Raw genomic sequence first — 25,773 nt, 5'->3', positions numbered from 1 at the left:
ACCATACACGTGTAACTTCAGAAATGTTGCATGTCCGGTTATATGGTTACATGAGCAAAAATGTTCCTCTTTGTTCAAACAAAGCTTTATCCTTTGCTGCCTGCTTGCATTTTTAAAAGGTACTGCAAAAATCCCATGTTTTCTGAGATTTTCAAAACCTTATCTAGGAGCATTCTTGTAAAGCCCTGAGCTCTTTCATATCCCAGGGATTGTCATCTTAAACCCAAGAGCAGAAAATGTAATACCTCTGCTTGCCAGTCTCCTAGAGTCCACATTTATTTTTGGGGGTTTTTTTCCGTTTTTTTTTTTTTTTTTTTACGCTAAGAATATTTCAAGCAAGTGCAGAAAATAACTGGTCTTGCCAGAAATGCAGTGTCCTTATCCATCATGTCCTGGAGCCATTAAACAATGTTATATTATTTGTGTAAACCCTCATTACTCTCCCATGTAATAGAGATGAAGAGGGCATGTTTGAAGTTCAGCCTGTGTGCAAACCATGGCTCCTGCCATAGATACAGTGAAGGAGTGCGCATAGCCACCCAGAACAGCGAATGTGTAATTCTCAGGATTACTAGGTGTAGCACTACTCCTGTATGAGCCACAGGAATTTTGCCTAGCAGCCAGGCACACAGTAGTTTACACGGCCAGCTGCATACAACACGTTTTCGCTCGTTTCTTTAATGACCAGTCTAGGGGATGTTTTTGGAGTACTTGGATAGGGATGGAGGGGTGTGGTGGGATACTCCAAGAATATTTTTCAAAGTAAAACTGCACATGAAGTCTTCTGTATATAGAAAATACTGCTTTCTACACACAAAATCTCGCCTGTTCTTGTGTAGTCCAAAATCTGTTTGACATACATCATTAGAATGGAACTTGTAGATCCTGTCCCCTTGCCCGTACAGTGCAGAGACAACACCTTGCAAACCCCTCCCTATACTAACATTGTCTGTGCACTCTCAGTGCTCCTTCCTCCGTTACAGCCAGTGCTAAAATCTGCGATAGTGACCCAAGATAGTGGTGATGTCACTCCCTCAGTCACATGTGAGTACTCGGGTCCAGTAATTGGAGCACTGTCACAGGGGAGCAGGTCACAACCCCCCCCCCCACTTGAAAACTGTTGGTTTCAAAAGGGGAGGTCAGGTAAGGAAGGTTAGGGGTCTATGTCTTGTTGCATTGCATGGGCAAGTTGACAGCATCTCTTTAAGCTTATGTTAAAATGTCTGCGTTCCCTCTCCCAACAGTTATTATAATTTAAAATGCAGACTGCTGATTAGCATTTAGGCTTTGTTTACAAGGGTTTTCCTGAGCTACCAGGGTTTAGTGCTGTCCAAGTGGCAGGCAGCTATATAGTTGTATGAGCTGTCCATTCATATTCTGTCTATACACTGAAGATCATCATAGTCTATGCAGCTTCCTTGTTTATTCATTTTATAAACACCTGCCTGTTTCTGTTTTAGTGTTTAGTCTTTTAATGCAGGTAATGTCTACTTAACCACTTACTTACTGGCCACTTACACCCCCTTCCTGCCCAGACCAATTTTCAGCTTTCACCGCTGTCACTCTTTGAGTGACAATTGCGCGGTCATGCTACAGTGTACCCAAATAAAATTTTTATAATTTTTTTTTTTTTTTACACATAGAGCTTTCTTTTGGTGGTATTTAATTGCTGCTGTTTTTTTTTTTAGTTTTTGTTAAATAAAACAAAAAAGGACCAAATTTGTAACAAAATAAACAAAACTGTTTGTTTCATAGTTATAAAATTTTGAAAGCAGGTAATTTTTCTCCTTCACTGATATGCGCTGATGAGGCTGTTGATGGGCACTGATAGGAGGTGCTGACGGGCACTGTGATAAAACTATAAGCAATTGATAATTGCATAAATTCAAAATCAGTAAAAAGTCCATCAGTGCTCAAATAATGGTCAAGTCCATCAATATATACAATGGTGTCTCCAATCGCTGTCAAATTATGTGCTGAATCCACCACCAGATATAAGAAATGACTTCTTACCAGCTTCCTATGATACCCCGTTACAGAGAATCAAAAAAAGCATTTGTTTTCTAAACACATCCTAGTTCCCATTCACAGTATGCACGCTCGGTTATCCTTAAGCTGCATCTCATTGGCTCAGACCGATAGATGGATAGATGTGGTACATAAAAGATAAAGGCTCCAAATAGTGTAAAACCTTTTACATTTATTAAAATGTAAAACTTTCTTTATTTAACCACCTGGACCGCCCACTGTTGTTGTAGGATATTGTTGTTATGGCAGCAGCTAGCTGCCATAACTCCAGTATCTTAATCTTCAGTGAGTGGTCCGGTTTAAGATAAGAGATCTCTGCAGTGGAATCGCCGCAGGATCATTTTTATCGGTGGTGGGAGGGGGCCCCCTCCACGGCGATCCGGTGCCCTCCACCGCTTACCTGAGCCATCGGCAGCGGCGGAGGCGATCACCTCTGTCCCCTGCCTGGGTATGGAGACGAGTGAGGGGAAGATAACCCCCACCCATCTCCATATCAGTGCAGGGTGAACGCGATGTCAAAACGTCCATAGCTCTTAAAGGGCCTCTGTTTTAAAAAAAAAAAAAGTGTAAAAATGTAAAAAAAATAGTAAAATAAATAAGAAAAAAAATTCCCGACGAGCTCGCGTGCAGAAGCGAATGCATACGTGACTAGCACCTGCATATGAGAACGATGTTCAAACCACACATGTGAGGTATTGCCACGATCGGTAGAGAGAGAGCAATAATTCTTGCCCTAGACTCCCTCTGTAACTTAAAACATGCAACCTGTAGAATTTTTTAAATCTTGCCTATGGAGATTTTTAAGGGTAAAAGTTTGTCGCCAATTAACGAGCGGGCGCAATTTTGAAGTGTGAAATGTTGGGTATCAATTTACTCGGCATAACATTATCTTTCACAATATAAAAAAATTGGGCTAACTTTACTGTTGTCTTGCTTTTTAATTCAAAAAAAGTGCGCTTGTAAGACCGCTGCGCCAATACAATGTGACAGAACGTATTGCAACAACCACCATTTTATTCTCTAGGGTGTTAGAAAAATGTATAATGTTTGGGGTTTCTCAGTAATTTTCCAGCAAAAAAAATTGTTTTTAACTTCTAAACAACACATCTCAGAAAGAGGCTCGGTCCTTAAGTGGTTAAAGAAGTGCTTAGCACTATGGGCACGCATTGGCCAGAAAATGTTAAAATCTGTATCTGCTTCAGTCATGGGTCCAACCATGGTTTTTGAATATGTAAAAGTACATCAGCAATACCTGGATCATTTACTGAAAAGGGGGCTAAAACAAAACGAGTTTTGACAGTCTCAAAGAGAGACTCCATGAACTAGAACACAAGACACCTCATTAGCATCAACAGTGTTGAAGACAGCCATTGTTGCAAAAACATGGTGGACAGTGTATGGCTTTAATTGTTGGTCCACAGTAGAGCTGTGTAACGTCAAAATAAAGTTGTGGGTTTCAGTAACTGATACATCAAAGCATAATGCATTGCACTCTTGATTGTATGTGCAAAGCATCAGTTGGCCACACAGAGAGCTTCTATGCTAAACCACCAGAAGGGTTTGCAATGGGCTAAGAAGTGGTTCAATGAGTCCCATTTCCAGCTGTAGGACTGTGATGGATGATTTTGTTTTAGAGTTATATTTAATAGATGCAGTTTCAGCACAATGATTTAGCACTGCCAGCTAAAACTGCATCTGAACAAATATAACTCCAGGATAATAATTATCCATCCCTACTCCTCCAGCGCAAAGGACCTAGACCTTGATGAATGAGGACTTTTTTTATAATCCTTAAAATACGTTTGATGCCATTCTTCTAAATACGACTCTATTAGAACAAATAAAAGTTATACCTGGACTCCATTTCATGACATACTTTTCCTTTCTGTCGAAAGTATTTTGTCTGGCAGCATTGAAAATACTTAAGACTCCAAATATACTGGATGCATATAGTTTACAATTATGGCATACCATTTAGAGGGTCAGTCTACCTAATCCAATTTTGGATATCATTGGGTGTTATAATTTTATTTTAGAATGTTCGGCCTCGCTAATCGGTGGTGAGGCGCATAAGGAAGTGGGGCAAGTGTCAACTAGCTAGTTAAAGTCGGTATTTTGCATAATTCAGAACCCTGATCTACTATAGTGGGCGTAATTACAGGTTTGCTTTTTTAGTAAGTAAAATGTCCACAACCAATGTGTCACAGGTGTCAAAATTTGGATTCAACACGTACACCATGTTTAAGTAATTGGCCACATTGGTAATGAGACCTCTTGTTTATGACAGTAAACATGTATCAGTCACTCTTCATTTCGCACAGGATTGAGAGAAGAGTAAAATACTTAGTAGTAATGAGTAATAGTTGGAATTCATACGTGGAACTAAGTGACATGGGCTGGCAGTCAAATTCAACCTGAGCTGAAATTAACCCTTCAGCTGTAGATGGAGTAGTCATTGGATTGCTCTATATATAACAGGAGTGGGTTGCTGTGACTAGATCAGGTTCCAATGACCTTTGCAGTGTCCAGACATCAACCCTGCCTCCCAGGTTTCTTGATATCAGTTCATCTTCTAGAGCAATGTTTCTCAACTTCAGTCCCCAAGTACCCCCAATAGGTTGTGTTTTCAAGCTTTCCATTATTTTGCACAGGTGATTTGATCAGTTTCACTGCCTTAGTATTTACCACAGCCATTTCATCTGAAGGAGATCCTAAAAACATGACCTGTTGGGGGTACTTGAGGACTGGAGTTGAGAAACTTTGTTCTAGAGACATGAAAATGAAAGCAAAAACAGAGCTGTCTTTTTAATAATCTAAAGAATTTATGTGCCCTAATGGGCATTGTGCATAGACAGTTAACAGAACTGCAACACAGTGGTATGCAATTGTGACAATGCTATCCACATGTTTTAGAACAATGTTTCTCAACTCTAGTCCTCAAGGCGCCACAACAGGTCATGTTTTCAGGCTTTTATTTTGCACAGATTGAGTGATTTGATCAGTTTCACTGCCTTAGTAATTACCACAGCCGTTTCATCTGAGGTAAATACTGAAAACATGACCTGTTTGGGCGCCTTGAGGACTGCAGTTGAGAAATACCGCTTTAGAATACCAACTGTCTTTTAAAACGCTTCCCGACCAGCCGCAGCAGTTAAACTGTGGCAGGTTGGCTCCCCTGCGCGAGCCGTCGTAGCTATACGTCGGTTTACGGGGTAGGGATATCAGGCCTGCGTGCACCCACTGCACAGCAAGGGAGCTGATGCTCGTGGCGCAACGGTCGCGATGACCTCCGGCCACGAGTGATCGTGAGTAGGAGATACAGAACAGGGACGAGTGTGTGTAAACATACTTCCCTGTTCTGTTCTGACAGGAGTGACAGATCGTGTGTTCCTGTTTTTATAGCATTGATCATGGTATTAATGCTAATGGTCCCAAAAATGTGTCAAAATTGTCTGATGTGTCCACCATAATGTCGCAGTCACGATAAAAATTGCAGATTGCTGCCATTACTAGTAAAAAAAAATAAATAATAAAAATGCTATAAATCTATCCCCTATTTTGTAGAACTTTTGCGAAAACCAATTAATATACGCTTATTGCGTTATTTTTTATTTTTTTTACCAAAAATATGTAGGAGAATACATATCCGCCTAAACTGAGAAAAAAATTGCTTTAAAAAAAAAAAAAATGGGGATATTTATTATAACAAAAAGTACAAAATATTGTGTTTTTCAAAATTGTCTCATTTTTTGTTTATAGCGCAAGAAATAAAAAACGCAGTGGCGATCAAATACCACCAAAAGAAATTTATATTTTGTGGGAAAAAGGGACGTCAATTTTGTTTGGGTGCAATGTTGCACGACCACGCAATTGTCAGTTAAAGCGACGCGGTACTGAATTGCAAAAAGTGCTCTGGTCAGGAAGGGGGGGGGGGGGTAAATTCTTCCGGGGCTGAAGTGGTTAAAAAAATGTAAAAAAAAAAAGAGAGGAAAAAGAGTAGTCCTTTTTTTTTTTTAATGGTAGAATTGGGACAATAAAAAAGTAACCAGACTTTCTCCATACTCTAAGCCAGGCATAACTAAATGGCAGACCGCAGTCCGAAAACGGACCGAATGACAGTCCTTTCCAGTCCGTGGCTGCGCCATAAAACTGTTTAAAACTAAACAGATGTATCCTTATGAACTTTATTATGCATTAGGAATGAATGAAAATAAGGAAATAGGAACAAAAAACATAGTCGCCATCTATAGTGGTCAAGAGTCCTTGCCTCATTTTCTCATAGAGAGGCAAATGGTTATTGAAGGGTTATTAAATTAAAAATCATAGCGGTGCAGACATTAAAATTTTCATCCAGCAGAGGTCGGAGTCTCGTGCTATGACTTGACTTCTTCACATCACAACCCCACCCCCTTACACCACAGTGCTCCCTTTTACATTTCAGAATCCCCTCTTTACGATACAGCCCCCATTTACATTACTTACATTTTATATCACAGCGCCTCCTTTATTTAAATGTCTTCTGTCACTCTTCATATCACAGTTCCTCCACCTTACACAACAGACATCCACCCTTTACACCAGTGTCCTCAGCCCCCATTCCTAGCATCCCAGTCCCCTTTGCAGCCCATCCCTATTTGAATCCATGTCAATGCAACAAATGTCAATACACATGTGCCATTTGTTGCATTAACATGCATTCTTATAACAAATAGTGTGTAGCAAGTGCCTTTTGAGGTTACACTATAGATACAGAAAACTAGCATGGAACAGTACAGTAGCTGTACCACAACCTGTTGCTCTGCTTTTTTTTCTTTTTAATGTGCAGATTCATACAAATATATCTTTATCGTACATCATGGGACACCTGTATTGGTTATATGGCACCTTTAGGTGGTGGACGCTGGAACACCCTAAACAGGAAGTTAAATTCCCGCCCCTTACCGGGAGTACCTCAGTTTTTTTGGCCTTAGGTGTCCTTAGGTGTTGGTCATGAGTAAAGATGTGCTGTGTTGAGTTCCGTTGGAATATTCCTTACTGGAGTAAGCCATGCAGCCATTCAAGGTGTCTTTTTCAGGCCGACTTGAATGGTACCAGGGCCTCGTGTTCAAAGAAACAAGATTTTGCCTGTAACGATTCTCTTTTTAGAGAGCGGGACCCCGGGATCCAGTATTTGTTTTTTTCAGCCATATTCCTGGCGGGGTGCTTTTTACGGACCCAGGGCTGTGGATCCCCCTATAAAAAAGGGGGCCCCAGTCCCTGAATGTTGTCTAAATGGAGCCCACTGTGAGAGGTGAAGATTGGCTCTGTTAGCACAGAACCCTGCAGCTGGATAAGGTAAGAGATTCCTAAGGAATTTTTCAAATTCTTGTGGGTTTTCTCCTTTAACCACTTGCTTACTGGGCACTTAAACCCCCCTCAGTCCCAGACCAATTTTCAGCTTTCAGCGCTGATGCACTTTGAGTGACAATTGCGCGGGCATACAACACTGTACCCAAATGAAATTTTTATCATTTTTTTCCCACAAATAGAGCTTTCTTTTGGTGGTATTTAGTTACAGCTCGGAGTTTTATTTTTTGCTAAACAAACAAAAAAAGATGCAAAAAAATAAAAATAAAAAAAATCATGTTTTAATAGTTTGTTATAAAATTTTGCAAACGGGTCATTTTTCTCCTTCATTGAAGTGCGCTGATTAGGCGGCACTGATAGGCTGCATTGGTGGGCACTGATGGGCTGCATTGGTGGGCACTGATGGGCTGCATTGGTGGGCACTGATAGGCTGCACTGGTGGGCACTGATAGGCATAGTTAAGGCGGCACTAATAGGCACAGATAAGGCGGCACCGATGGGCACAGATAAGGCGGCACTGATGGGCAAAGATGGGCACAGATAAGATGGCACGGATGGGTGGCACGGATAAGTGGCATGGATGGGTGGCACGGATGGGCACTGATAGGTACCACAGATAGATGGGACTGATGGGCACTGATAGGTGGCACTGATAGGTGGCTCTGATAGGTGGCACTGCTGGGCACTGATGGGCGGCACTGCTGGGCACTGATGGGCGGCACTGCTGGGCACTGATGGGCGGCACTGGGGTGCAGCACCTTTGAGGCAGATTGGGTGGCACTGTGGGTGGCACTGTGGGTGGCACTGTGGGTGGCACTGTGGGTGGCACTGTGGGCACTATGGGCACTGACGGGGGGCACTTACTTTTTCTTTTATTTTACTTCAGGATGGCACTGCGGGAGGCAGGTGGGCACAGGCAGGTGGCAGGTGGTCCCTTGTATTGATGGCCGTGATCGGGACTGATGTCCCGATCACGGCCGCCGGTGATCGGCTTTTTTTTTCTCTCCTCGCGCTGTCAGCGCGAGGAGGAATAATAGCCGATTACCGGCTCCGTTCTATCACATGATCAGCTGTCATTGGCTGACAGCTGATCACGTGATAAGGGGTCGGGATCGACCCCTTACACGGATCGGTGATCAGGCGAGTCTCACGGACTCGCCGATCACAGAGCGCGCCGCGCGCGCCCCTCAGGGGGCGCGCAGGCCGCTCGTAACCAGGACTACGTCAATAGACGTAGTCCCGGAAATGTAGGTCCGCGCTAATGCCGTCATTTGGCAATAGCGCGGATCTGAAGTGGTTAAAGTAAATGTTGCTATGCCTATAGTCACCACCAGGGGCTGTCCAGAGCACATACCTGTTCCATGCTGGTCAGTCTCATCTCTGTGTACAAGCTGCACACTTCCTCCAACCCAGGCTCCAGGTAAAGTCATGGGAAAGGGGAGTTATTTTTTTCCTCCTGGGAATGTCCCCCCCACCTGGATAGCTTCCTCCAGGCAGCAGGAGCATGGCATCAGACAGCGGTCTGCTGTGCTGCTCCCGCCGCCTTTACAGCAGTTCCCATCAGCAGCTCTCCTCCTCTCTTTCTCCCCCAGCCCTCCCCATGCGGTTCGGGCAGGATCAGAGCCCGCTCGTGCGGGAAAACACTCTATTTTAAAATGGGGGGGTGTGATGGGTGGTCGGAGGAATGGGCGGGGCTTAGTGGCATTGGCGGGAATTAGCGTCCACAACGTGGGATGCATAGCCTTAAAATGCACCTTTTTTCAGGTGCATACAGCTAGGAGGGACACAGAGCGGACGGGTGGCATGTGAGTGTGGGTGACGCAGGCATTCCCAGGCACATTTACCTTAAGCATCAGGCTGAGCTTAATAGCGGCAGTTGCTGGAGTCTTGCTCAGCAGTGGGTGCATTTTTTTTTGGTGGTAGCGCTGCGTTGTGCTCGGTACTATTACCAGAGTAGGTGGTTTAAATGCTGCAAAGACCAACGACACAAAGGGGTTGCCCTCAGGTCCTAAGGACCCTCCCTCTGCAACACCATCCCGTACTAAGGAGACTGGTCAGAGTGCGCCATCGGGGTCATCAGGGGCTGCAATTGCTTCCAACACTTAAGCTCCTGTCTATATAACTGAGCAGGTTTTCTTTTCAGCTATGAGTAGCTTAGAGGAAAGATTAGTGGCTTTAATCACGTCTTCACAGAGGGGAAGAAAAAGCATTAGGTCCCCTTCTACCACCCAGGATCCCCAAACGAAGGAACCATGGGAGGGGGAAGATGAATCCCCCCTCAGGGGACTGTGACTAGGCTGATGATTCCTCTTCCTAGGAATCAAGTGGGGAAGGATCTTCTTCAGCTTCACATGCTGAGAAGCTGCTGGTGCATTCTCTTACTGAAATGGTCTGCACCACATTTAAGCTACCCTTAGTCAGTTGAAGAGCCCATCTCCTGTTTGGGTTCACTGAAGCCAAAAACAAGTTGTTTTCAACACTTTATCCTATGGAGGAAAATTCACTAAGATGTGGAGTATATCCTCTGTGAATAAAAGTTGGCATATGGCAATATGGCGGCTGGCAATGAGCAAATGCTTATGGGTTCCAATTGATAAAAAATTGGAATTTTCTCCCTGGCAGGTTCAGTGGCTCAACCTGCAGTGGTGGAAACTGGGATATGTCAATCCTTGAGAGAGCACTTGAAACATTTGCTCAAATTGTTCCCTGAACAGCAGGCCCAGGAATTTACTAAGCTGCCAGCAGCTTTGTGCTTTGCAATTGACACAATCAGAGATTCTATTCTTCAAACCTCTCGCCTTACGCTTGGGTTGGTACATATGCATAGAATCTTATGGTTAAAGGGTTGGTCAGCCGAAGCGCCTTGCAAGAAGCTCCTGGCTGGTTTTCCTTTTCGCATTGAAAAGCTGTTTGGGGAGGACTGGGACAAATATATCCGAAGAATATCAAGTGGGAAAAGTACCCTTTTGCCAGTTAATAAAAAGAGTAAATGTCCCTCATTTAAACGGGCTCTTTCTCCAGTGCCAGGGGCATCAGCCTCCAGACAGTCATGACTGCCTCCACCGTCAGGTTCAACCCCAGGGACAAAAGAAGTCCTGGGGGAGGAAGCCCGCAAGACAGAGCACTAAAGCCTCTTTATAAAGGGTACCCCCGCTCGTTCGAGCGGGGGGAACACTTCTGCAGTTCTCAAAGGTCTGGCAGGAAGAATTTGGGTGGGTGGTCTCCACCTAGGTTACAAACTAGAGTTCTGAGAGTTCTCGTCTCCTCGCTTCCTCAGGTCAAATGTCGTCAAAGATCCAGAGAAAAAGAAGTCTCTCTTTCTAGCGTTAAACCGACTTTTGTTGCAAAAGGTCATTGTTGTGGTTGCTGTGGAAGAGCAGGGGTCAGAGTTTTATTCAAACCTTTTCACAGTACCAAAGCCAAGTGGGGATGTCAGGCCAATTCTAGATCTCAAAGATCTAAATCGATTCCTGAAGATTTGCTCTTTTCGCATGGAATCTATCCGATCAGTAGTCTCCATCCTACAAGGGGGAGAGCTTCTGGCATCTATCGACATCAAGGATGCATACCTGCATGTACCTGTTTTCCCCGCTCACCAGAAGTATCTGCATTTCGAAGTAGAAGGACTTCATTTTCAGTTTGTAGCTTTGCCTACCAGTCTAGCTACTTCGCAGGATCAAGCGAGAAAGGAAGTCGGTAGTTCTTGTGGCCCAGAAGATCTTGGTATGCAAAACTAGTACAGATGGTGTTACCTGCTATCGCAGGGACCAGTGTTCTATTCTACTTTACAAAAGCTAAATTTAATGGTTTGGCTATTGAAACCCACATTCTAAGGAATCGTGGGCTTTCAGGCTCAGTGATACCTACCTTGATTAATGCAAGGAAGCCAGCTTCCAGAATCATTTATTATAGAGTCTGGAAGGCATATGTTTCTTGGTGTGAATCCATGGTTTGGCATCTTAGGAAGTATGTGATAAGTAGAATTCTTGCCTTTCTGCAAATGGAGCTAGAAATGAAACTGGCCTTGAGTATTATCAAGGGCCAGGTCTCGCCCTAATCAGTATTGTTTCAGCGTCCACTTGCTTCGCATTCTTTGATCCAAAGCTTTATACAGGGGTCAACGTGGCTTAATACACTAGACCACTTAAAACACTGGTTTGGGCACCCCTGATCCCTGGGGATTTGAAGTTAGTTCTGTTGGCATTACAGAAACAGTCTTTTGAGCCGATATTCCTTTGTTGCTTTTGGCAAGGAAGCTAGTTTTTCTGGTAGCCATTTCTTCTGTATCAGAGTTGGCGGCCTTTTCTTATAAAGAGCCATATTTAATCGTTCTCAAGGATAGAATAGTATTGTGTTCTCGTCCTAGCTTTTTGCCAAAGGTGGTTTCAGGTTTTCACCTAAAGCAGCATATTGTTTTACCTTAATTTTTTCCAGAACCCTGTTCTAAGGAAGGAAAATCACTGCACTCTTTGGATGCAGCGGGAGCAGTCAAGATCTATTTGAAGGCGACTGCTTAGATTCGAAAAACAGATGTTTTATTCGTAGTTAGTTAGTAAGGTTGAATAAAGACACCAGTCCATCCAGTTCAACCTGAGTGAGTGTTTACAATTGTCCCTTTCCCTGTACATTGCACACTCACATGGGTCCCGACCCTCAAGGAGCCCACAATCCAAGGTTCCCATTCATATACTTGGGCCAATTTTGGACAGAAGCCAATTAACCTACCTGCATGTCTTTGGAGTGTGGGGGGGAAACCCATGCAGGCACAGGGAGAACATGCAAACTCCAGGCAGGTAGTGTCGTGGTTGGGATTCGAACCAGCGACCCTTTTTACTGCTAGGCGAGAGTGTTAACCACTATACCACTGTGCCGCCCCCGTGTTTGTGTTGCCTGAAAAGGACAGGCAGCATTGAAATTCCCTATTGCCAAATGGATTTGGCAGATTATTCAAGCTTATTGCTTGAAGAAGGTTTCACCTTTTCAGGTCAAAGCGCACTCCACCAGGGCTGTTAGTGCTTTGTGGGCAGTGCATCACCAAGCCTCCATGGCTCAAATCTGCAAGGCCGCAACCTGGTCTTCAGTCCATACATTCACCATATTCTATCAGGTGGATGTAAGAAGGCATGAAGATATCACCTTTGGGCGCAGTGTGCTACAGGCAGAAGTATAGGTCCTCAGGTCTGATTACACCCTACTTTTGTTTGTGTTGATCTAGTGTCCTGTGATGTACGATAAAGAAAATAGGATTTTTATAACAGCTTACCTGTATAATCCTTTTCATGGAGTACATCGAGGGACACAGAGGTCCCTCCCATCTTTCTGATTACACATGTATTGCTTTGCTACAAAACTGAGTAAGGAAAGGGGTTATATGGGGAATAGAACTTCCTGTTTAGGGTGTGCCAGTGTCCACCACCTAAAGGTGCCATATAACCCATACAGTTATTACTGTGGCTTTGTGTCCCGTGGTGTACTCCAAGAAAAGGATTTTTACAGGTGAGCTGTTATAAAAATCCTATTTTTCACCATATTTCTGCCAATGAGATTTTTCTTTTTTTCACTGCAGCCCTTTTTGCCTGTCTAAATAGAATTGGCATAATTTCAACTCTTGATATTGACCATAGTTTGCTATTCACTTTTGAGAAGTAATGTTGATTAAATCTTTTGTGTAAGTTGATACATTTTAAGTTAGAAAACATTTGAAATGTTACCGCATCTCTCCTAGAATAATTATATTATTTTGAATTAAAGCGGTAGTATAGTCAAAATTTTTACTTTTTCCTACAGGTAATCCTATAATAAAACTTACCTGTAGGTAAAAAAAAATCTCCTAAACCTGTATGGTTTAGCAGATATTCCCCCTGCAATGAGCTGTTGACTGCAGCGGTGCATGCGCACAGGGGATTCTCGGCTGAAAACCCAGCAGACGCCGGACCTTGCCGGAAAGAAGTCTCCTGCCCGCATGTGCGGGATCGATGACATCGCGGCTCCAGCCACTCACAGCGCTGGAGCCACAATACCCGGAAGACACTCCGACCAGGTGAGATACGGACGCCTCGTTCTAAGGTAAGTATTTCATAATCAGCTAGTCAGCGGGTTTACTACCGCTTTAAGTTTAGTAATGGAGCAGTGCAGCACCTATATTATGAAGTCGGACGATATAACAAAAAGCCGTAAAAATACTGTAACAGTGGTCAGCTGGACACCTCACAAGTTTAAGGTAACTTAAGGGGTTAAAATAGATTCAAATGAATCAGTGTGAAAAAAAAAATGTGTTAATAAAAAAACTTCCATCAGCCTTGCACCCCCCCCCCCCCCCCCTTTCCCTTTTTTACTATCTCTCCATCTCCTTCCTCCAGATAGCAAGATAAAACTTAGTGGAGCTTGATGGGAAATCATCTGGTCCTTTTTAGGTCTTGCTTTGTTTAAATGTAAATGCAAAATCATACGTTATATTGGTCGGACTGTTCCTTTGTATAACGTTTTGATGCTGTTGAACCATGTGTATACACTTATCTGAAATCTTAAATAAAGAATGCTGGTCTTGAAACCAGGTTACATTTGTGGGACACAGTTCACCACAGCCTTTCCCTGTGGCTCCCCGATCTAGAGTAGGTTGAATCTCCTCTTAGATACTCTACACTCAACACATACATAGTGTCAGACTGCAAGGAATTCTGGCGTAATATTGTTCTTCTGCCGTTTGCTACAAAAACTGAGAAACTGAAATAGAATCCTTCAGGGTGGATTTGATTTAAATGAGAAGTCCAGCCTGAGCTCATTTGGCTGGGCTTCTCCTCTGGGTCATAGGAGTGCAATTCGTTCTGCACTCCTGTGACCTGTTTTCAGCTGAGAGTGGTCTGAAGTCCGCTCTCTGCTGACGTCACCAGGATCAGTCCAGGCACCACATCATCCTGACTTCCGAAGTCTGGATCTACCAGGTGCCTGGACTGATGGCAGTCTCAGCCTCTCAGCGAGCCTCTGAGATGGCCGCTCCCCACCCCCTCCACAGCTCAATGCTCCAGTGAGCGTGGAGCCGCAGCGCAGGAGAGCTTCTGCTTGACAGTCAGCAGCTCTCCGCTTGGTGTCTCCATTCTCAGTGAAGAAATGGCGGGGGACAGATACAGCATCGCACCGTTGCTGCATCCACCTGGGTAAGTATGAATGGGCAATAAAAAAAACAAACCTATACTTCTCTTTTAAATCAAGTCAATTTAAATCGTGATTTAAATCGTTAGTAAAAAGGCTTGATTTAAATCAACTCGATTTTAAGTCTTAATTTTTACATAGCAACTGCCATCTTTGTCCCGCAGTGGCTCCTCCTCTGACCTGCTGCTGACTCACCGACAGACCCATTCACTTTAAAGGGACAACTGGTGATGCGGCAGTGACACAAGCCAAGGGACGTGGCGTCAGTAGGTGAGTGTATGTCTAAGGCTGGATTCACATCTATGCAGTTTTAGCATTTTGCAGATTTGCACTGCAGTCCATTTAACATGGTTTCCTATGGAACACGTTCTGTAGTGCAAATCTGCAAAATGCAAAAAGCACTAAAACTGCATAGGTGTGAATCCAGCCTAACAGGCGCTGCCATAATGGATCTGAAATTACAGGTGCTAGGACAGGTGTAAGGACTTATTCTTACTGGTAGTTAGAATCGTTAATATTTGCAAACAAAATTAAGGTTTCCTATTTAGAATAATAAGCTGTCAGGTTAGTAAAACAGTGATCAGAACTGATTCAGTCATACAGTTTGTAGTGTACTTAGATTTGCAAAACAATGGGATAAAGGAATATTCCTGAACTTTGTATTATGTCATGGTTACTGTGAAATTGTGTGACTGCATCAATGCAGTGCATGTTATCTCAGCTTGCATTGAGATATTCAAAGGGTTTTTCCAAAAATGTAAATGTTGCAGCATATACAGCCTCATGCTACATAACTAATTTAATTTCATGTTGAATAAACTAAATTGTTAATCTATCTTTAAATAGAAAACTAGCTTTAGATAGATGTTTACTCCAAAAGAATTGTATTAGAATAAATGTCATGAAAATCAATTGAAATGAAAAAAAAATCTGATTTTCTTTTTTTTTTTTTTAAATCATTGAATTTTATCCAACCTGGAATCCTTGCATTTTGACTAACCCATTTTTTCGGATTTAACATTTACAATTGTACAAGGACTCAGGGCACCTTTAAAAAGTCTTTCCATTAATGCATTAAACACATATACAGGAAAATGCATATTAGTAATAGTAAATGTCACTTTATATCTTTCCATTAGATAAAATATATGCAAATGAGAACAACATCAATTAGCAACACACTAATTTGAGCTCTAGTGACAAATTGCTTGAAATGCACATCATTGTAAAAGAGGAAACTAAAAGGCTATTTAATTGCTATGCATATTATTAGTGTGCCACAATTGAAATTCTGTTTAGCAGTGTATTCAGTATTTTAGCTCGGACAATGATTTCTTGGAATGAGAACATTAAATCTGTATAATGCTTTCTGTTACTAGAAAGTTTGTTCTATCTCCTTAGGAAAACAGGTAATCTGAGGCTAATGCAATTTTATACAAATGTGTAACTGCTTATTCTGTTTGCTCTAGTAAGTTGAATAAAAGCAATGCTCAAAGTGACTAGTACTGTAGTTGTCTTCCTTTTTTTTTGTTTTCTTAATAATACTCATCGACTGCTTTCTTTGTTTCAACAGATAAACTTTTTGGAAAGCGCCTCCTCCAAGCTGGCAGGTACATCACATCACATAAATCCTGGATGAGAACTGTCCCCACTGAAAATTGTGATGTGGTCATGACATTTGCAGGTATGTTCTACACTTTTTCTATAAAACTTTGTAACATCAGGATATTTTCATGAAGTCATGATGTGATTCTGCTGGTTACTTTTTATGTGCTTCCAGACACAACAGATGATCACACACTGCTCTGGCTGCTGAATCATGTGCGACTGGGAATCCCTGAGCTAATAATGCAGATCCGTCATCACCGACATACCCGAATCTATGCCTTTTTTGTTACAGCAACATATGAAAAGTATGTTTCTTAAAAATATCCACTATGGCAAGTTAAAAATAGCTTTTTGGCAAAGCTGCTGCCTTCAGTTATAAAGGGTGTTTATTGTACTTTAAAATCTATGTTGCTGAAAAGAGAAGCTTCTGGATGGGACCAGAATTAAAACCTAAAATCTGACTGGTTTGAAAGCTAAGCTAGTTGACTTTTATTTGTGGACCTTTTTATTCTTTCTTCTTAAATATAATATTCAGGTCCAGAAACAGTACAGTACAAAACGTAAAAACTTCTTCAAAGGTTTGTGCAGGCCCTGTGTGGTAAAAGTTGATTTGTCCCTTATTATTATTTTTTTAACATTGTACTTTATGCTAAATCTACATATCTACTATAGGAAATGCAAAAAATACATAAAATCAGGTAATTACTAGATCTTATTCAAGTTACTGGAAAACCTTTTCTCTATATTTAGCCTGTCCATCTTCAAACCTACTTTTCTGTTTAACCACTTCCCGACCAGCGCACGACGATGTACGTCGACAGAATGGCACGGGCAGGCATATTGGCGTACATGTACGTCCAATATTCGTTGCCGCCGTGCCATCGGGAGCGCGCCGCCGGCGGCGCGCTCCCGCGCTGGTCGGGACCCCCGTGAGTCCGGTCGCGGGACCCGCGGACTCAATCGCCGTGGGCATCCCCGCGATTGTCTCATGGAGCGGCCGAATGGAGGAAATGCTGTATAAACAACATTTTTCCATTCTGCCTAGCAACTAGTGACGCTGATCTCTGCTCCATGTGATTGGAGCAGAGATCAGTGTACACTAAATGAAAGCCCAACCCCCCCACAGTTAGTAACACACCCCTAGGAACACTTAACCCCTACACTGCCACCCACTGGTTAACCCTTTCACTGCCAGTGTCATTTACACAGGAATCACTGCATTTATATAGCAGTGATTACTGTATAAATGACAATGGTCCCAAAAATGTGTCAAAAATGTCCGATGGGTCCCCGACAATGTCGCAGTCACAATAAAAATCGCAGATCGCCGCCATTACTAGTAAAAAAAAAAATAATAAAAAATTATTAATAAAAATGCTATAAAACTATCCCTATTTTGTAAACGCTATAACTTTTGCGCAAACCAATCAATAATCGCTTATTGCGATTTTTTTTTTACCAAAAATATGTAGAAGAATACGTATCGGCCTAAACTGAGGGAAAAAAATGTTTTTTTATATATTTTTGGGGGATATTTATTATTACAAAAAGTAAACAATAATGCGTTTTTTTCAAAATTATCGCTCTATTTTTGTTTATAGCGCAAAAAATAAAAACCGCAGGGGTGATCAAATACCACCAAAAGAAAGCTCTATTTGTGGGAAAAAAAGGACGTTAATTTTGTTTGGGAGCCACGTCGCACGACCGCACAATTGTCAGTTAAAGCGACGCAGTGCCGAATCGCAAAAAGTGGTCTGGTCTTTGACCAGCAAATTGGTCCGGTCTGAAAGTGGTTAAGAGCCTTAAAACCCAAGGCCACATTTTAAAAATATGGAAATATGATATGTGATATTACTTTTATTCAAGGCACCTTTCTCTTAACCAATCTTTTCCACAAATATTTAATGTGATCAATATTATCAAAACTGCCATTGCTTTCCTGGAAATAGGTAGAACCCCAATCTCTTTTTTGTTTTTTTTGTTTTTTTTTAAATGCTAATTTTATACGTATCCCATTAAACCACTTACCCAACCAACAATTCTATTCCAAAGCCTTTTAACCTTTCTACAGGCAAAGAGCACATGGTTTCAATTTAGAGTAGGGCCCCACACTTAAACAGTGACAAGTAGAAGGACCCTTCTACCTTTTAGCAGTAGTGATTCTCAAGCATGGTTCCTTCAGCATTGGGCAATTTCTGCCTCTCAGATAAGTTCCCACTGACACCATTGATCTTTCTTGATATCTGTAAGGAGGTAATTCTTCCCAATGACCACAAGTGTAAGGACCATTCTTACTACTGACCATCACACTAATGTATCATGAGTTGTAAATTTCAAATTTTTAGCATGGGTTCCCTGAGACCGGAGAACTATTTCAAGGGTTCCTCTGTGTTGCAAAGTTTGAGAACGGTTATTTTAGAGTGTTTGGGTTTAGAAATAAATTGATAAATTTCACATTTACTTCTTGGAGATCAGGTCCACTTATCATTTTTGAAACCTTCTAGCCTTCCTCTACCAGTTCCACCAAATGTCTCTTCTTGAAGAATGTAGTCCTCTGCTTTATGAACTTATTGGGATTTTTTTTTTTTTAGCAAAGACATGTAGCAGAATACATTTTGGCCCAATTTTTTTTTAAAGAGGTTTGATTTAAAAAATAAATAAATAAATTATATATATGTATACACACTGTGTATATGTGTGTGTGTAAATATATATATATATATATATATATATGTGTGTGTGTGTGTGGGTATATAAATATATATATATATATATATATATATATATATATATATATATATAGTTTTTTTATTTTTCAAAATTGTCTGTCTTTTTTTGTTTTCATATAATAAAAAAATCCAGAGGTGATCAAATGCCACCAAAAGAAAGCGCTATTAGTGTAAAAAAAGAAAGAAAATACAAATTTCATTTGGGTACAGCATTGCATGACTGCGCAATTGTTGGTTAAAGTAGTGCAGTGCCGCACAGCACAAAATAGTCTGGTCATACAAATCTTTTCCTTGCAATATAATTGTAAAATCTCTAACTCCTTTTAGCGTTACCTAAACCATGTAATATGAGGTCAAATGTAAACGACCAATTCAATTTGTATCAAATCAGACAGGCCTTTGCACTATATAGTTGATGGTAGATCTACCAGCAAGTGCACCATGGCGTGCTACTATTCAAAAAATGTTATGGGGGTGGGGAAGGACTTTGTTTACAAATACCTACAGTAAGCCCTGGTTAACACCCGTGCTTCTGCTACTTCATGCGTTTTTGTGTGTTTTCACATGCATCTATGTGTAATTTTCATCCATTGCAGTGTTTTCATGTTTTTTGGTTTTGGGCCAATGACCAGCTATAAATATTTATTGGCATAGTGATAATAGAGCAAAACTGTTTGTATGCAGATGCCATTTAAATAAGCATCTGTTTGCATATGCATTGAAGTTATGTCCAAAAGAAACATATGCTTGCTTACTTTCTGTGTGGAAAGTAACTGTCCTGATCTTTGTATAGGCCAGGAGCAATGTCCTGCCATGCCCTTTCACGTTAGGTGAAGTCTTTCTAGGTGGTGTTAAATGGGTCATAGAGGAATGGTCTTGCTCATTATATGCAGCCAGTAGAGTAGCTGTTGCCTGATGGAGGTGTCTCACTGTCATGCTACAAAACTCACCAAAGATGCACCATAATGTATGTATGCTTCCATTGAGGCCTATTGACTCGGAATTGCACTATCCTGCACCAAAAAAACAGCTCTATCTCTTCCAAGATTGCACTGCAGGAAATGCATTGATGTGAATGGGGCTCCATAGAAAGAATGAGAAATTACATCTTGTGCATTGTGTTTCAATAAACACACAACAAAAGGCACAGGAATGAATGGAGCCTGAGGTGCAGTTTGACCACTCGCCTAAGGGCAAAAATTCCCGCCCGCGATATAGCAATATGACATGCTCAAAGTGGTTGCATTATCCTGACTGAACATCATATGACGTCCAGCAGGATAAGCCGCTAGTGCGTGCTCGCAGCGCGGCAATAGGTGGTGTCAGTCTGACACACCGAATCTCTGATCACGGTAAAGAGCCTCTCACGTAGGCTCTTTACCACGCGATCAGCTGTGTCCAATCACAGCTGATCAGTGTAAACACAAAGAGCCGTATATCAGCTTTTCCTCAACCCGCACTGACAGGCACGAGTAGAGGAGAGCTGATCGGCTGCTCTCCTGACAGGGCATCTGCACTGAGTATTGGTGCCAATCAGTACTGCCTCATCAGTGCATCCTCATCAGTGCCCATCAGTGAGGGAAAAAACGTACTTATTTACAAAATTTTGTAACCGGAATGAAGGAGAACTTTTTTTTTTTTCAAAATTTGCGTGCTTTTTTTTGTTTGTAGTGCAAAAATAGAAAAATAGAAAGCCAAGAGGCGATCAAATACCACCAAAACAATGCTCTAATTTGTGGGAAAAAATTATAAAAATGTTGTTTGGGTACAGCATTGCATGACTGTGCAGTTGTCATTCAAAATGTGATAGTGCTGAAAACTGGTCTGGGCAGGAAGGTGTATAATGCCCCATACACACGATGAGATTATCGGACGAATGATCGTCCGTTTTTTATTGCATTCTAATCTCAGATCGAATCTGATGAGTTTACTAAAGTCACGAAAATTCCCGCACGACAGAAAAAAAATTCGGAAGTGATGTCATGTGTTGTAATGCATTTGTATTGCATTTTCGAACGATAGCTGTACTGATTAAACGAAAATCGTACGATTTGGCATCGTACGAAAAAAATTTCCGTGCATGTCCGATAGAATAATATCGGATGTACTGTTCTAATCGGCTCTCGAAAGCTCTGTACTAACGATCCGATTATCGTACGATCGCTTCGAAAGCGGTATTTTCCGTACGATTTTCGGATCGTGTGTACGGGGCATTAGTGTATAGCAGAGCTATATAGCTGTATAGCTCTGTATTGAAGTGGTTAAAGGGGACTTATAGTCCATTTTTCTTATTTTAGACAGGTGAAAGATATACATACACACATATGTGTGTGTATATATGTATTTGTTTTTTGATGAAGTAAAAAAAAATACTATATACACTTGCATGAACAATGCTGTAAATGTGTGCAATATGATTTCGTACCCACTTAGCTCTGCCCAAGTGAGTATGCAAATAAAGTCCCCTGGCAAACATGAAAAACAGAATTAATAGGCTTATGGAGATAATAGAACGGAGTTGATTTTAGTTCTGCTATTTCCAGCATCTCCATTATGTTGAACTTTCTTAGTTTTGCTGCTGATGTTATGCATGTTATGTGCAGAGCACCTTCTTCAAGTCTGTAAGGACCCAAGGGATGCAGGGTTTATTCGTTTAGGTGTCACTCCCACCAGCTTGCAGTGTTTAAGTTTAATTTTTTTTTTCCTGCATCTCCAGGACTATTAGACCCCTTTCACACTGGGGCGTTTTCCAGGTGTTTTTCAGGCGCTTTAGCATTAAAAAAAAGTGCCTGTAAAGCGCCTGAAACAAGCCTCATCTGCAATCCCAATGTGAAAGCCTGAGTGCTTTCACACTGAGACCCCTTTCACACTATGGTGTTTTTCAGGTGCTTTAGCTTTAAAATAAGCGCCTGTAAAGTGCCTGAAAGAAGCCGCAACCGCAATCCCAATGTGAAAGCCCGAGTGCTTTTACACTGAGGCGCTGCGCTGGCAGGGCGTCAAAAATTTTTCTGCAAGCAGCTTCTTTGCAGCGCTTTTGGAGCGGTGAATATACCGCTCCTAAAGCGCCCATTCCCATTGAAATCAATGGGAAGCGCCTGCAAAACGCCTGAAAAGCGCTTTTGGCAGCAGCGCTTTGTGGGCGCTTTTAATCCTTTAGTTGGCCAATAGCAGGGGTTAAAAGCTCCCCAATAGCGCTCAAAAAACGCTGGTAAAGCGCTGACATTTTTAAAGGATTCTTAAAGCACTTGGGCTTTCACATTGGGATTGCAGATGAGGCTTCTTTCGAGCGCTTTACAGTTGCTTTTTTAACGCTAAAGTGCCTGAAAAACGCCCCAGTGTGAAAGGGGTCTTATAGCCACACATGGCAATCATTTTCACATAAGGAAGGTTGCTGCTTTAAAATAGTAACTGTATTTATAAAGGGAACATTGTAGGTATAATTAGCCTTTCCTAGAATTTTACTTCAAATAAATATTGTTTTTGTGTGAAAAGTGTGCTGGTGTGGCATCTGTGCTGGGTTCAGTATCTATGCGATTTCCACTATCTTTGACATCTGCCATAAGAGGTTGATTTGAAAGGCAGTTTGCTAGGCATATTTTTCTTGCACAATAGAAATCTGGTAAATCAGATGCTTGCTTTTTGTTGAAGGTTTTGTAATTCCTTTCTCCAGTACACACTTCCCACAATTTACCACTTTTTCTACATGAATATTGACCACACCAATCCCATTTCTACATACAATTAACTTCCTATGCCTCCATCCCCCTTTATTTCAGTTTGACGTGATGCCTTTGTAACGTTATCTACTAGAATGTACGTGTGCATATGTTGCTCCATAGTACTGCCTCAATAAGTGTTTTTTTTTTCATGTTTTACCTTTTGCAGTTTGCTCCGCGGTGCGGAGGAGCTTGGTCTGCGTAAAAACATTAAAGCGGAGTTTGGTGGTGGAACGCGTGCTTTTTCCTGTGAAGAGGACTATATTTATCAGAACATTGAAAATGAGCTGAACTTTTTCACATCTCAGGTAATTTTTCCTGTTGTATAATGTATGAGAAATATTTTGTGTATGTGTCATAATTGCTTTTTGCATTTATCTCATAGACCTATTTTATTTTTGGGATCGCTAATGAAAGAGCTGTAACCCATAGAAACAAATGCGAAATCATCTTATTGATCTGACTGCAGTGTAAGTAAAGGGATTGTAAACCCTAACGGTTTTTCACCTTAATGCATTCTATGCATTCTATGCATTAAGGTGAAAACCCTTTTGTGTTGCAGCTCTCCCCAGACCTCCCCCCTTGTTCTTACCGGAGCCTGATTGTTCCAGCGACGGGGACGAGCACAGCAGCTCCAGCTGCTGTCTCAGGTCCTCATTAGATAGATTGATGGCAGCAGGAGCCATTGGTTCCCACTGATGTCAATCAACTCCAGTGACATGGGAGCCGGGGGTGGGGCCGAATCCTGCTGTCTTTGTCAATGGATGCAGCCGCAGGACTCTGGAGCGCACCCGCACAAGTGCCCCAATGGATAATTGGATACTATGGGTTGGGTTACTGCACTTCCAATATCATCATTGCTCTTATAATGCCTTGATGAATATGCTCACTTGAGTACATTTCATCTCTTTATAATTCAGAAATGGTTCTAGTAATGACCGATACAATGAATAATAGCGTGAACATTTGCATGTCAACAAGAGTTGTACTGTTTTGAAGTGTACTTCTATAAGGCTTGGAAGTCAAACCTATGGTTTAACGATTCTGATATAAAAAAAACAAGCACTGCAATGAGCTGAGGTGGCACAACACATTGAACCACACGGAAGCACGCATTGCGCGCTAGCATATACACATTTTTTGCTATGCATTATGCACTGTGAGGTATGAATTAGCCCTAAGTGTCTTCATGTCATACTTTCATCTATGATGAAGCTAGTTGCTTTGAAACGAAAAACTGGTCAGAATGGAATAAAAAGCTAAATTTTTAGTATTGTTAAAGTATATCTATAGTGAAAATGTAAAATCTTATATTAATTTTCATATTGTATTTCAATTATTTCTAGCCTACTCCTATTAATCTGAACAATCTTGAAATGTGTAAACTGACTTTGTGAAGATCCCCAAACATTTACTTCCTTGAATTCTGCATTATTAGCTTTCTTAAAGTGGTTGTAAACCCTTACAACCAACTTTGACCTACAGGTAAGCCTAGATTAAGGCTTACCTGTAGGTCCAAGCAATATCTCCTAAACCATGGCACCGGTGTATGACGGGAGTGACGTCATCGCAGCTTCGCCGAATGACAGTGGCGGAGCGGCGAGACCCACCGAGAAGATGGATGCGCCGGACTACAGGGGACAGCGGTGACTTCGCTGGCTCCTGTGTCAGGTAAGTGACACATAATGGGCTACTATGCGATGCATAGTAGTCCATTATGCTTTACCTTTGCAGGGAATGAAAGAGGAAGTAAACCCATAAGGGTTTACTTCCTCGCTAATGTAATATTTATTATTTGATTATTAGAGTTACTAACCTATGTATAAATGTGTTGGATCTTAATAATTGAATTGTATATTTAGATTTCTATCTAGATTTGGAAAAGTAACAAATAGATTTGTGAAAGGATAAATATATAAGGTTTGATTAGGCAGTGCATCTCTTTGGAGAAACTTACATATGATAGTAGTTAGCTTTCATTTCTCCCCATCTTAAATGGTAAAGGATAAGGTTTTAAAGATACTGAACGTTTTGAATATGTATGCGTTAAGAATATAAGCCTTTTATACTGTAATATTTCTTGATTGGGATATTAATAAAAGGGCTGTTCATTGAATAAACAAAATAAAATAAATATATATAAATATATATATATATAATTTATTTACATAACATTTTTTGATTTAGATGATGGATAAAGGTATATTGTATAAGGTATACCCCCCCCCCCATTCTTATGGAATGTGAGTGTGGCTCTAGAAAGGGGCCCCAATTTTAGAATTTCAGTGGGAAGGGAGTTAGGCTGAAGATTTGCTCAATATATAGAAGATTTAAACCATTCTATTTTAGGAGTAGACGGAGGGCTGAATTAAGGAGTAAAAAAAGAGATGAACAAAGGCTTTCGGGTCAGACTGGCACACACGAGGAAGCTGCCATTAGCTTCATACACAGACACACACATATGATTTATCATACAATATTTATCTCAAGAATATAATTACATTATTGATATTTTTACATTCTGCATTTTAATATTGTTCTTGTAATATTATGCTATTTTATTATTAAATCCATTTTTGAGTTTTTACACAAGAACTGGAAGGACTTTCTATTTTGGGACTTTTTCTCATCAATATAAGTTTACAGAATATTGTGAGAATGTTATTATTATATTTAACATTCTGTGACACACATTCACTGTGCCCACTGCTGTGTCACTAATTTCACAGAGCCTGCCCTCAGAAGTGCTGAGAGAAGTCTCAGGAGGTGGAGTCAGTACAGTAATCACTGCTTGCACACAGGAAGTTACTATGGGATATGTAGTCCTTATAAACTGAAAGTGCAGAGGAGAGGCTGAAAAGCATACAGGGAACCCAGAAGGTTGTGGAAAGAAATGACCAGCAGACAGGCAGAACTCACAACATGAAAGGAGATTTTTTAAGAAAGCTTATATTGGGTTGTCAATAATAAATATTGTTTGTATTGTTATAAAAATGCTGATGTTGTAAAATTAAAGTGTAGGCGGTGACAATAAAACTCCTTTAAGTCTTTTTGCCTTTAGATGACATAGAAAATAAAATACTTTTTGCAAGACCATCATACCAAAGTGTTCTCAGAAAAGAAATCTCTATGCATTACTGCATTATCTTTATATAAAATAATTTTCAAAAAAATTCCTGTGCAGCTCAGCACTGCCG

The 25,773-nt window shown here is 41.2% G+C and overlaps 1 protein-coding gene across 5 annotated transcripts in view; it reads left to right on the top strand.

Moving 5' to 3' along the window:
* Window positions 1-25,773, top strand: part of ANO8 (anoctamin 8) — a 150,336-nt gene that overhangs the window by 41,084 nt on the left and 83,479 nt on the right. For all 5 annotated transcript variants that reach the window (XR_013272187.1, XM_077475424.1, XM_077475425.1 and 2 more), the window contains exons 2-4: window positions 16,097-16,207; window positions 16,304-16,436; window positions 22,746-22,884. Coding sequence is in view for 4 of the 5 variants with exons in the window: in XM_077475424.1 (XP_077331550.1) it covers window positions 16,097-16,207; window positions 16,304-16,436; window positions 22,746-22,884 (383 nt within the window). In the remaining variant the exon portion in view is untranslated. The remainder of the gene's footprint in view (window positions 1-16,096; window positions 16,208-16,303; window positions 16,437-22,745; window positions 22,885-25,773) is intronic.

The sequence above is a fragment of the Lithobates pipiens genome, unplaced genomic scaffold (assembly GCF_037356315.1).
Source record: "Lithobates pipiens isolate NorthernLeopardFrog02 unplaced genomic scaffold, aLitPip1_a1.2 Scaffold_13, whole genome shotgun sequence".
Lineage (NCBI taxonomy): Eukaryota > Metazoa > Chordata > Amphibia > Anura > Ranidae > Lithobates > Lithobates pipiens.
Note: the sequence above shows the minus strand (reverse complement) of the source record. Positions and strands in the feature narration are given on the sequence as shown.